The sequence below is a fragment of the Acanthaster planci genome, linkage group LG07 (genome assembly GCF_054643075.1).
Source record: "Acanthaster planci isolate LZ-2023a linkage group LG07, COTS_SCS, whole genome shotgun sequence".
In the NCBI taxonomy this organism is placed as follows: Eukaryota; Metazoa; Echinodermata; class Asteroidea; order Valvatida; family Acanthasteridae; genus Acanthaster; species Acanthaster planci.
The window spans coordinates 21,701,312-21,714,152 of record NC_141783.1 but is presented as its reverse complement, the minus strand read 5'-3'; the positions used below and the strand labels follow the sequence as shown (position 1 = coordinate 21,714,152).

Sequence of the window (12,841 nt, the reverse complement as noted above, 5' to 3'; positions counted from 1 at the left end):
TATTATTCATGTAACCAACAGAAATGTCACCTAAAACCACGGCTATTAAATCTTACCAAATTTAATATGATCTGTATCTTCAAATTCTCACAAAAAGCTATAAAGAGTCTTTTAGTTTTGAATTTGTGACCTCATTACTTCAAATTGTCAATCCGTGTAGGATGTATTTTGGCTTTTCCTCATAATGGAGCAGTCAATTTCATTTAATTTTGAGGGAAACCTGGAAGGTTACAAAATGTAAAGAAAATGGGCGAAAGCAAAGAAGTCAAATCTCAATGTACATTTTGCATATATGATAAGAATTTGTACAGACAGTTAAAAATTATACGTCACCTTATAAAACATGGAAGATTAATTATTTGTTGAAAACACATTAAGTTTTTATTTCCAACATGCAATGAATATCCAGAAAATGTTTTTGCTTTCTGAATGTTTCATCATCCAAACTAATTTGGTTCCCGAAAAAACTTCCAGATACACAATTCATTCTTAAAAATGCAATGAATATCCAGAAAATGTTTTTGCTTTTTGAAAGTTTCATCATCCAAACAACAGTTCGATCAGAAGTTTAGATTTTAAATGGAGATTGAAAAAAAAAAACAATTTAAAACCTAATCACCCAACTTGCAAAGACATTGCTGGCATTTTATTTTCTTAAGTTACAAGTATACCAAAATATACTTTTTTTTATCGGAGTGTGGCCAATAGACCCATTGCCTGTATTACACCCTACCCCCCCCCGGCAACAAGCATATGACTAGGATCCAGCCCTCCCCCCACACACTGCACAATGTTCAGTTGATAAACTGCTTAAAGAAACAACATGCAAGTTTAGAAACCTGAAGTATCCGATGCCAGCTGGAATGTTACTGCTACACTACCATAAGGAGCACTACGCTTTAACAGTAACAAATTTTAACAGAAAAATGGTTACAAAATTTCTACAAGAACTTGACGCAAGCCTCATCATGATGTGTAAGAAGTGAACTATACACTTCAGTGCACGGGGGAATATACAAGCAGTTACTCTACTTTTTGTAATATTCATCTTTCGAGCATAAGTAGAAAAACATTTAACATTGTGTGACAACTTGAATCCAAATATCTAGCATGAAATTCACCAAATGCCAAATCTACCAGAAGCCTTCTGAGAATGACTTGTGCTACTTTTGGTTTTCTGAATGCTATCACCATTAACATGTTGAACCATAGTCATGAAATGTTCTTGAAAGTGCATTTTCTTGAAATATTTTTCACAATTTTATCAATTTTTTACTTCCTAGACAAAAGCTGTCCTTGATTCTTGTTTCACTCTGACTTCCGCAGTGGGGGCAGTGTTTAATTTCAGAATAAAATCCTCATCATGACTTTCTTGTAGAAAAGGCATCCAGCAAATCACTGCCTCCTTGCCTAATCTTAATGATACATATCCTTTGAAATTACACTGAAACACTAAACGAGACTCTGGATTGAAACACCGGGCACTAGGTTGAGCTTTGTGTTTAAAGATACCTCTCTTGTCCACAAAATACAACAGGGACATGGGACCTACATGTACATGTACAAGCCATGTCAGGAGCTCTTTGCAAATACTTGAAAAGCAAAGAAATAATGCTACAAGTATGCAAACAATGGGCCAAACTATATGTACTGTGAGCTTTTTCCACTTTGAAGCAGTCCACAGTGTAGGGCTCATCAGTAGGGCAGGTTGGATGTAAGAGAGATTGTACAGTCTTGTGCCTTGCCTGCTTGAAGCCAGTGGTGTCTTCTGTCGTACATACAGCAAATCCACATGAAGACTGGTGACCTTCTTGTCCTGATATGCTGTACAAAGTAGAACTGACTGGGTTACAGGCTTACTGCCACACCTAGACATGAAAGAGGGAGAAATGGTCATCAGTGACAGCCTCCTAACCGAATATGAGCAGAAAGTGAAAGACAGGAGCTGTGAATGACAACTATTCCATGGGATAGAATGTGAATTGTGATTAAAGTTTGTCACCACTGTCAGCAACTGAAACAACAACGGCCATTTTGACCACGGCTTACTTCACAGAATACTGCAAAGGAAACAAGCATTATGGGCAGCCTTACCTTCATATCTATGCAAAGATGTATTTTGATCAGAATCAGTGTAGTACATGTACATTCAATTAGCCTGTAAGTCTGGTTTCTAAATCCAGAATTGGACTTGTGACCATGGTCACACTTTCTACTTTGGGATGTTCTCTTTAAGGTCTTTGATAACAAATCAACATCAGTCCATTGTGAAATGTAATGTGAAAAAAAATGGCAGAAGCACAGAGGAGAATATTGGCGTGCAGTTTCATGAAATCAGAGACGTTTGTTTTTCATAGTTTTGCCTGTAGCACCGTCCTACCTCGCCAAACTCATACATCACTTATTTCAGAATGTGTCATAGCGGTTTATTAAATTAAAACATGAAAACCAAGTTATTTGAAATGACTTTTTAAATATGTGCTGCCATGAGTCCAACTGTCAACATCATGCTGAGGACAGTTGACTGGGGAACTGTAATAAATGTTTCCCCCTGTGGAGGGTAAAGATGTTCCCCTGATCACCCCCCCCATCAAGTCAGGGTACTTTTTTGAGGAGCGAGGGAAGGAAATATGAGAAAGGCAATTATATCTGACAGATGTCGGTGATGTTGGGCAAGTACTGTGGCCTCAGTTCTTGCTGCACATTGCTTTGATAAAAACATTCCGGAATTCTATCTAGGTCAGTAACTTTTTTAGGGGTGCTGAGACTCCTTGAATCTAGATCATCATCTGGCTGTTTATAGGCCATACAAGTGTTTCAAATCACTGGAATGTTACACTACTAGCCATGTGGTCTGAATAAACCAATATTACTTGAGTCACTCAGCTAACAATGATTCATTCCTTCACACTCTCTTGGCCTTTCTCCAAGCAATGATATGATCACATTAGTTTGCAATGCATGTGAGTGTCAGTGCAGAAAAAATAGCCAATTATCACTTGCTTCACACACAGATCCAAGGATGAGTGATATCAAGCACAATTACAGGTAATTTCCAGACAACATACATGTAACTTGTTGGGCAGGTGAAGAATTCAAAAACTTCAAGAGTCTGCAAAATCAAAGTCTTTTCCATTTGCATCCTTTTATATTACCTATACTGTTATTCTTGCCTGAGAGGCAAGTATCCCAGTTTGCTTATAGGTTGTTGAATGGTTGTTGAACTACATACTCAAAATGCTTATTTCATTCTCGATCAAATCCGTAATAAAAGCTTGCTTGTACTCCAAGTTACTGGGTATTTTCAAAACTACAATGCAAATACTGTCCAATTTTCTGCATTTACTTCCACATACATATACAAGAATACTTCAGAACAACAATGGAACAGAATTCCGATTTGATTTGCTGCTTTAACATTTACATGTGCATCAAGTACAGTGTACATGTAACTAGAATTTATATGACATTTCATCTCCATTCACTTGCAACAATTCTAAGACCTGGCACTGACCAAAATGTGCTACAATAATAGGTCCTCTATAGTGGCCATGTTGAAGTTGAACACACAGTCCAACACTTGCTGGGTATTATGAATGCATACAAAATCAATGGAAGGTATACATGTACACATCTACCTGTCAAAGACTCAGGGAAAACTTGTTGTAAATATTGCATACAATACCCAATGTGTTTACACATTCTCCAGCAAACTTGTTAACGATCAGAGGAACATAAACCATGTACCATATAAAGCTAACCCAGCTTCACTGTGTGACTTTACAGACTGACAATTTAAGAATGGAGGGTCCAATACTTGGAGTGATTCATTTTGACAAGTTGCTTTTTATAGATACAAGTAGCATCTACAGATACATACCTTGACTGTGCTGTCTACTGCGCCAGAAAACAAGCGCCCTCTTGAGACAGCTAAGCAGGCTACACTGCCCTGATGGCGCAAAAGTGTCTGCGTACAGATCATGTTCTCCATGTTCCATACCTATCAAAAAACCAAAACAAAAAAACCAGAAGGGAAAAAAAGTGAGTAAATGCCCCACGGCAGCATCAAGTGTGGCATGTGATGCAGTCATGCTTGCCATAGCAGGAAGCAGGTGATTCATCACTTTGACAAGGTGACCCAGACTTGTCAAAATCTGTCACAAATACTCCTTGACATGTTGCTATTTATGACATCCTGTGTCATGAAAACAAACCAGCTATGACATTTCCTTCATGTTCAGTTTTGAAAATGTACGACCACATCTGCATATAAGCCGATGACCAGCCAAGAAATGACAATATTTTGAATGCTAAAAAACATTCCATGTTAGTCTTGTGTAGCCAAATGTCAAAGCCTAACAGCAGCTGAATAGTTTATGCTATATCTAGCATCACTTTGAAAAGATTATATTTTGCAAAAAGGGTCCGATTATTAGATTTTTTGGGCAGGCTTGCATGTGAAACAAAGAAAAGGCATTTTGATAAGTCTGCAAGAGTCGTCAGGTTGAGTATTTAATGTGATTACACATTACATCAGACCTACCAATATGCCGTACTACTTCCTGAGGTCAGGCATTACCAAAAAATAGAGTTTTAATCTATTGTGTGGTAATGCCTGACCTCAAGGAGTATGAGTAGGTTGGCAGCTACGTGTAGGTCTGATTACATACACGATGGATTTGGTAGCAGAAACCAGCCCATCCTAAAACCATACTTGGCAGTATACTGCCCTCACTATCACATACTCAAAGCCATGTATGTATTCTGGTTTCTTCAAATTTTAGTTTAGGATCTGTGCAAATTACATGTAAATCAGACATGTAATTTAATACAGGGAAGGAGTACAAGACCCTCAGGGTGTGGACTCCTTGAAGTTGTTTCTGTAAAGTGTTTTTATCAGCATCAGAAACACAGTGAGACAAGTGTTCAAAGTAAGAGACATTCAACGCTTTTCCAAAATGGACACTTCCTTATGCTGTACCAACCTTAAGTTTGAATTTGGGAAAAAAAGATGCACATATAACTCCAATGTGGTGACATCTAAACCTGTTCTGCAACTGTAAAAACTAAGAACATAATTCCCCCCAAAGCCAACCCCATCTGCTACTACAAGATAAACAAACAAAACACTTCCCCACTTTCATGAGGGTGCATGCAACTAATTAGGATCATATTAATTGGTCAGCACTTAAACAAATAAACGGTAAATGTACATGTACATATGTGCTGCCTAATGTTGGTATTTCATGAAACATGTCAAAGAAAGTTGAAATAAGTTTCCTGTTCTCCACGAAAAACTGAACATTTGAAGTTTGAAACCACACAGCACTTGGCCTAACTTGAACCACCCTGTCCCCAGGTAAAACTGCAACAAATTGCTTACATGTTGCCATGGTAACCCCGGGAGGGGAGGGGGAAGAAACTCCGTACTAAGATCAGCATTAATTGCTGCAGGTCAGTCTAGCTTGCCATGTTTACACTAATCACCAAAATACCACATTGGGGTACACTTGGTTACCCGTCTGCTCAAAAATGCCTCCCGGGCGGCACTGTCAACGGAGCAATATATTACAGTCTGTAATGCTCAAGTATTTTTAAAAGTTGCTGTGCAAGCATTTACAAGGTTGCATCTGAATCTTGCATCTAGAGCTATGCCTAGGACCTATAGTAGGTACATGCACATGTACAGTCGTACAACATGTATTTGCCGGTTGCAAATAGAAATACATGGGCATTTGTTGAAAACCAACACAGCTGTAGCCCTAGAAACCTGTTTAAGACATGGCGACAGCTACATGAACTAATTACATGTACATGAACAGGGCAAATTTTCTGTATTTTTAACAGTCAGTGAATTGTGGGACAATCAGTTTACAACCACTGAAGTTCAATCACTTTAAGCTAATTATTTTTACCAACAAAAACTTAAGACATCTTGTGTAGAGTATTACAAAGGATTTTACTACAAAAAGAACAATTCTTGCAGATGCATGTGTGGCAGACAATGTATGACAAAGTAGTTAAAATGCTGTCCATAGCATAGGGTTTGGACATTTCTGTGACAAAAGAGCTGTTCGCCAGCATTGTAGTTTTTCATGAGTGTGCAAGCTTTGACAATTCCCTTTAATACATGTACATGTAGGGAGTACATTTTTGACAAGTAAAGAAGACTCTTTGTATCTAGATCTGTTTCAAAAGACAAAGCAGGGTGTGACTTTTCAATGCTCTTTATTTTCCAAAACCAATTGTCTTATCTTTCCTCTGAAATGGTTCTTACCACATCAGTCATCACTATAAATAACCCTTCATGTTACATATGCACTGTGGGCACATGCTGGCTCGCCCACAACGCAGATAAGACATAGTTGCCAAATGATTGATTCAATCAGTCTCTGGAGCTAGACAGGGCAAGTTTTGAAAGCTCTACAAATGGACCCTGGGGTGAAAAAAGAGCAAGTTGATGCTAGGACTAGGTGTGGTAGTGACGACACCCCTGGCGTAAAGCTGGCAATGCAGCGCGACCCAAACAGTTCCTCTTGCCATGTGCCAGGGGAGTTAGCCCACGCTGAAACAAGAACATGTGGGCAGCTGTGATAGTGAGTTCCCGACAAACTTAGAAATTGACTAACAACAAGGGACACCTGTCAACTTGTTGGCTGGGCACACATCAGTAGTAAACTAGATCCCTTGTTAGAGTTAAACCGGGCATGGTAACACTAACGACACTGTGAAATGCAGTGTGTTGAAAAGGGAAAATTGAAAAAATGACAAACAAGCCTGGGTAACCAATACACATGTGAATAGTCAGGTGTGTTCTGCCTGACTGGAATGACTTGGGCTACTTGAAACAAATTCAAGACATCCAGTCCTTGACAAACATCTTAGTGTCACAGGAAAAGACTTGATAACAATTCCCAATGCCACAGGCTATGAGCAGCATAACAGTCAGGGCCACCTGGACTGACAAGAATTACTGAAGATGTAGCCATTATCAAACAACTGAACTCAAACTCCACTAAAACACCACAACTGTATTATTTTGATGGATTTAGAACTGCTCAAAATAGAATCCAATCATTACAAATACAAGGCATAAGTGAGATGGTAAACTGTATCACTCTTGCACTGGGGTATCATCGACTTCGAGACAGAATTTGAGAAGGAATCTCAAGGAAAACTAATGATCATTGAAAGTACTGCATGCATCAGCCAAGCCATGGAACTCACCCTGAGAGATCGGTCGTACGAAGCACTGAAGACTCTGGTCGTTCCTGGAGCACTGATGACTGCTAGAGCATAGACTGTGCCCACATGACCAGTCAGTGTCTCAACTTGTTCATAGGAAGCTTTGTCCCAGACCTGAGGAAGAATGCAAAACACACATACAAATGACTAACATTCTGACTGGGCTAATGTGACACAATAGTACATATGTATATTGGGAGAATAATGTTCCATTCTAGTAATGGATTCAATGAATTTGAAGTTAGATTCTGCAATGTGGGCCCACTCTGTCTACACTCTCTACTGTCATTGCTATAATGGTAGATCCTGCTATCTGGCTGATTAATACCTCTAACCAAATGGCTGATGTAAAATTGATGACTCTAAATACACTGTTGCGAGAGCAGTCAAGAGTAAACAACTACAAGCATACAGGGGATGGAATAATTAGGTCACAAACCAGGCAACAACTCTGGTAACAAGTTGGGTCACAAATCGAGTCACAAGACAGGTTACAAGTTGAGTCACAAGTCGAGTCACAAGACAGGTTACAAGCTAGCAAACAAGTAGGTTTGAGGTGCTACATGTGTAACTGTGCATTAAAAATAACAAAAGGATGTCTTTTGTGACAATTCATCTGAGTAGATGTACAGGTAGCTTGAACCTGAATGGCTTGTGATTGCCTGTTGACATGTTTGGATGACTAGATTACTGTGCTTGTGAACAACTTTTGCCCCAAATCATATTTTTCAAAACATTCCACCACTCCCGAGTCCTGCCACATCTTTCTCAGCAAGAGGAAAAAGATGACTTTGAACTGCAGAGGACTTGCTTTTTCAAGAGAAGGGATGCCAACTAGTTACACTGGATCAAGTGAGGAAATCAATGCAGTATTCCTGGCTCCAGGAGGACAGGGAGACGAATGGATAGGAAGCAATGTGATCTCTACCGCATGAATCACTTGAATGCTTCCTTGTTGGGAGCTGTGTTAACCTTAATGACCTCAGTCACCTAGTATGGTATCAAAAGATTAAAGTCTTCGAGACTGAAAAGACAGATTTTAACATCAGATGAATGTATCTGATAGTCAGTGGTGGCATGCATAAGAAATGGATGAAAATTCAAATATTTCAGGGGAAATCTGGCCTGTCCCCATCTCAAAAAAAGACAAGAAAAATAAAGTATACCCCTTGATTGTCTCATCACTTCAGAGCCACACCTAGATTTCTTGTCTGTACTACATGTACATTTACGTACATGATGAACAGACCCCATACAGGGGAATTCAGCTAAGAACACAAATCCTCAGCCCCCTAACGCACCTCCCCCCTCCCATCGGAGGGTCAGTCAGAGATCGCATTACGAACCAAGCCGGTCCCGTTACTGGCTTCCTAATCAAGTTACTACTGACAGGAAACCGGCGAGTCTAGCACAGCAGGTGACAAGCACCGTTGCAGGGGATATCACTCGTATCAAGCTTCCTCCTCTCCTTAGAGGCCAGAGGAAGAGAATAAATACATTAAAGGGCCATAACATTTACCAAGGTAAAAGAAAAACTGTCAACTGATGTTTCTATTCAATATGAAAAGCTAGCAAAATAAGGACTGAGATAATGATTGGTATCCCATGTCATGCCCAACCATCCATGTAGCAAAAGTGGGCACGTAGAACAATGATTTGAACAAATTTGATTCTTCATTCCAAACCAGACTATATCAACCCCTAAAAAATGGAATTATATGCCTGTAAATAATTTTGCTCCAAGCTTAAAAATTGAAATACATAAAAGTCCAACACATGTACAGTGTCATTGTCTGGATACACGTAGAGTCTGTTTTACCCAAAACCCCTGCCCTTTTAAGTGTCTTAAAATATATCAAAAACTCTCCTGACATTTTTAACAAAACAGACTGTTTTGGCCGCTGAGTTGGACGAAGGTTGAGACCCCTCCTTTTTTTATCTTTCAATGTCAGCTATCTCATCAATCTATCACATCAACAGAAAAGAAAAACCCCTCCATAATCATTTCCACGAACCAGTGTGACGTGCATCAACACAGATAACCATACACAGTGTATGATTGATGAATACTAGTTTCCTGAACATCTATGACTTAACTGTGTAACCAGCTTGCTAACGTGGCTCATCCCATTAACTCTAATTGGTGATGAACCAAAATAAAAGGGTAATCAATCAATTCAAAGTTGACTTAGATTGAAGTCTGTGATGACAACATCCTTTTCACTCAAATGTAGTCCATCTCCATGTCATTTTCAAGAAAACAGCAACAGCTCACATGGATGTCCATATGAGTAGGATATGGCTTGAGCTAGGCCTTGTTATGAGGGCCTTATCATGATTTGAATTTAAAAATGTTCTCCCCCCCCCAAAAAAAAGTTGACATTAGATTTTGTGGGTACCGAAATCCAAATAGCACTGACAATAGCATATTCTGCCAAATCCATGACCTCTGTTGCTGACTTCCAGTGAATTGGGATTTTAGAGTCCTGCCACAACTATTTTATGAGATGTTTGTTGTTTTGATTGTGACAGAATACAAACAAAAGCTTGACAGCAGAGTCAGTACTGAGATGGCTCCTTGCAAAAAATCTAGATGGGAGTCTTATAATGTCCAAGACGTTAGGGCTTGGGGTCAAGGACAGCTAACTGTTCATTGTGTCCAGTCTTCTGTGACTTGGTAGTAGCACAACAATCTTCCTAATGAAGTAATCAAAGGACTAAAAATGAGATGTGCACAGTGATATGTGAGTGATATTTATCGCTAATCTCAGTCAATGCTTTAGTTGTTCACAGCTTTTAGATGGATCACTTTCATACCATATAGCATATAGCACTTTCTACATATAGCAGTGACACTAAACTCACTTGACTCAGGTTGACAAAAACTTACCAAAATCATTCCATTAAAATATAGAAATAAGAAATACATGTAAGTTGAGCATGTCCCTATACTGAAGGAACTATTCTGACCCACTAAATACATGCATATCATCAAAGGTGATACAAAGATAACCTGTGAATCATCACATACAACATATACCAGGCTTTTTGCAAATGCCTGAGGCATCACGGTGCCAAGGTTCAAGTCTGCGGTTGCCAGGTAAGTAATCAAATTCAAGCCAAATGCTTCAATGTCCTTTTCCCCCAGTGTTTCAATGTTTTGAGACATGATTGATTATTTAGTGAAGGATTAAATGCCAGGAACCTGTTAATCTTGGTCTTCATTATTTTAGCTATCCCTTGTCGGAATCAATTCAATAACGATCAATAACCATTAATATTGATTGGCTTTGATAAAGAGACTGATTTCTTTCCACTCCATAATCATTCATTTTGCAATCCTTTTAATGCCCCATTTCTTAACAATTTCTTAAGTCTACGGAACATGCAGCTTTAAATCTTGAAGACTTTCTAGCATTAGTTCTGAAGACTAAAGACGTCTAGACTTGTGAAATGGAAACACTTGGTTGCTGGAATGCAAGTAAGATTTCATTTGATGTCTGATATTGGCTTACCCATCCCCTCAAAGAGGGAACGTGGCTTATAATATTCGTCCGCCAATATCTTTCTAGATCTTCCTGACTTCCATTAAGGAATTAGATTAAGAGGATTTTCTTCATTTTTTTCAAACTGGTATAATAGCTCCAGCTTAAGTATTTACAGCCTAATTAAACAATTCCTATGCACTGAATAACAGTTTAAACAACCTTTTAGACTGATTTTTTTCTGAAACAGCTCGACCTTGCTATGCAGTTGATATCTTAGAGGTGTCTTCTGATGACCAGGCATAAAGCTTGCACTTTGAGAAAAACGAGGAAATTCCAATCTTTACAAAATTCTGTACAGTGTTTTATATTTTTCATGGCGAGAGTGTGAAGTGAAAATGAAGAAATCAGCTGATTGGAGGAAAAGTTGCATGCCTGGATGACATAGCCTGACCTAGATAATGATTGTAGATGAGTGAATGTACATATACATGTACCTGAAAAGCTTGTGGGTCAAATTGCAGGAAGGTCTACTGTATTTCAAACAGCGAGGGGGATCTATCTAGGGCAACTTAAGACTTACGATATAGCCTCAAAAGGTCTTATATCATACTGTTAGAAAAATGATCCCATGATGTCCTTGTTTGAGCAAGTCACTAGCTTTTAGGGCCTCTTTGTTTCTTACAGATCTTAATCTCGATCAGTGATCCTAAAACTGGTTCACTCAATCCATTAGATGAGATTTGGTGTCAGTGAACTAACGATAGATTACTGATTAGCGATCATGATCCGGTTGAAAACCACCAGGCCTTGCATGGTCACTCTTCCAAAACCTTCAGATTATGTGCTTCAAAGTGCTACTTTCAGCAGCCTATAAGCTAGATGTTTCACATAACTGTGTCATGACGGTCATCAGTGTGCTCTGTCTACTGTCCATGAATAAATATGGCTGTCATTGCTCAAAATCACTGAGCTACGCAGTAGGGTGTATGTACATGTACATGTAGATAGGTGGGCCCCACTTTCATGGTAGGACTGGGCATAATTGCAAAACATTGCACTTAATCCATCAAGCAAAACAAATTTCCCAAAGGTACATGTAGAAAAGCAGTACAGACACATGGAAATCACATATGGAACTAACAGTTCACAGCATCCACTGGGGGTGGGCCTTGCATGTAAGCAGCAAATGACTGGTGCAGAACAATAGGTAGTGACTAGGTAAAACTAAGGTTCTAATTTCATTAAACTTGACAGGTTTATGGGGACTACTGCAACTCATTCAAGGTGACACAAAGCCTAACACTGCACAGAGGGTCCCGATCTATGTAACAATAATATCCCGTCTGGAAATGCTGCAAGTAGGTCACCATATCAGCTAAAATTATTCCATGTGGGCCACATGGGGCCTCTCTCTCTCTCTATCTTATTTCCTTCTTCACTGTACCATTTGCCAGCACCTGAAGTATTCTTTGCGTCCAATCAAAACATGAATGTATACTTTCGTAAGGCAAATTTGATGATGAGTATTTTAAGATGATAATATGTAAGTTTAAATGGGTGGAGGTAAATTTGACCTGAGTCACAATGATGAAGTGAAACTAGGTACCTAACCACAGAACGGTACTCAGTTCTAGTATACAAACCGTGCGTCTCACGTGCAACAGTATGTTGGCATTTATTGTGGAGAACCGTTTCACTAAATATGCATGTGTATTTGTGTTTGTATTGGGCTTCTTACCTGTACATAAGCACAGAACCACTCTGCAAAGATAACGAACGATACAGGATCCAGGATGTATCCTGTCAATACAGGATATATTCCTCGTACAGTGTATGTAAAGATTCTTGGAGTGTTATGACAGCATTTAAATGTAAGCCCTACATGGCTTGTGCTGAGGGAACAATTTGGTTGGGAAATTTGGGGCTGAATTGTCCCACAATAACCAACATTAAACGCACACACAGTCCCCATGACAACGACATCAGTATGCATGTATGAACCTGACAAATGTAAATGTGCTATGCATGTATTTCTTCATTTTAACCTGGTTCCAATCCTCTTTTTTAAAGGTTCCAGTCCTCTTTTCTTAAAGGTTCCAATTCTCTTT

The 12,841-nt window shown here is 39.1% G+C and overlaps 1 protein-coding gene across 4 annotated transcripts in view; it reads right to left on the bottom strand.

The window, feature by feature from the left end:
- Positions 1-351: 351 nt before the first annotated feature.
- Positions 352-12,841, bottom strand: part of traf7 (TNF receptor associated factor 7) — a 114,864-nt gene continuing 102,374 nt past the window's right edge. For all 4 annotated transcript variants that reach the window (XM_022246189.2, XM_087139342.1, XM_022246183.2 and 1 more), the window contains 3 exons: positions 7,228-7,359; positions 3,881-4,000; positions 352-1,868 (listed from right to left, as the gene is read on the bottom strand). In XM_022246189.2, coding sequence (XP_022101881.1) covers positions 1,857-1,868; positions 3,881-4,000; positions 7,228-7,359 — 264 coding nt within the window. In that variant the 3' untranslated portion in view covers positions 352-1,856. The remainder of the gene's footprint in view (positions 1,869-3,880; positions 4,001-7,227; positions 7,360-12,841) is intronic.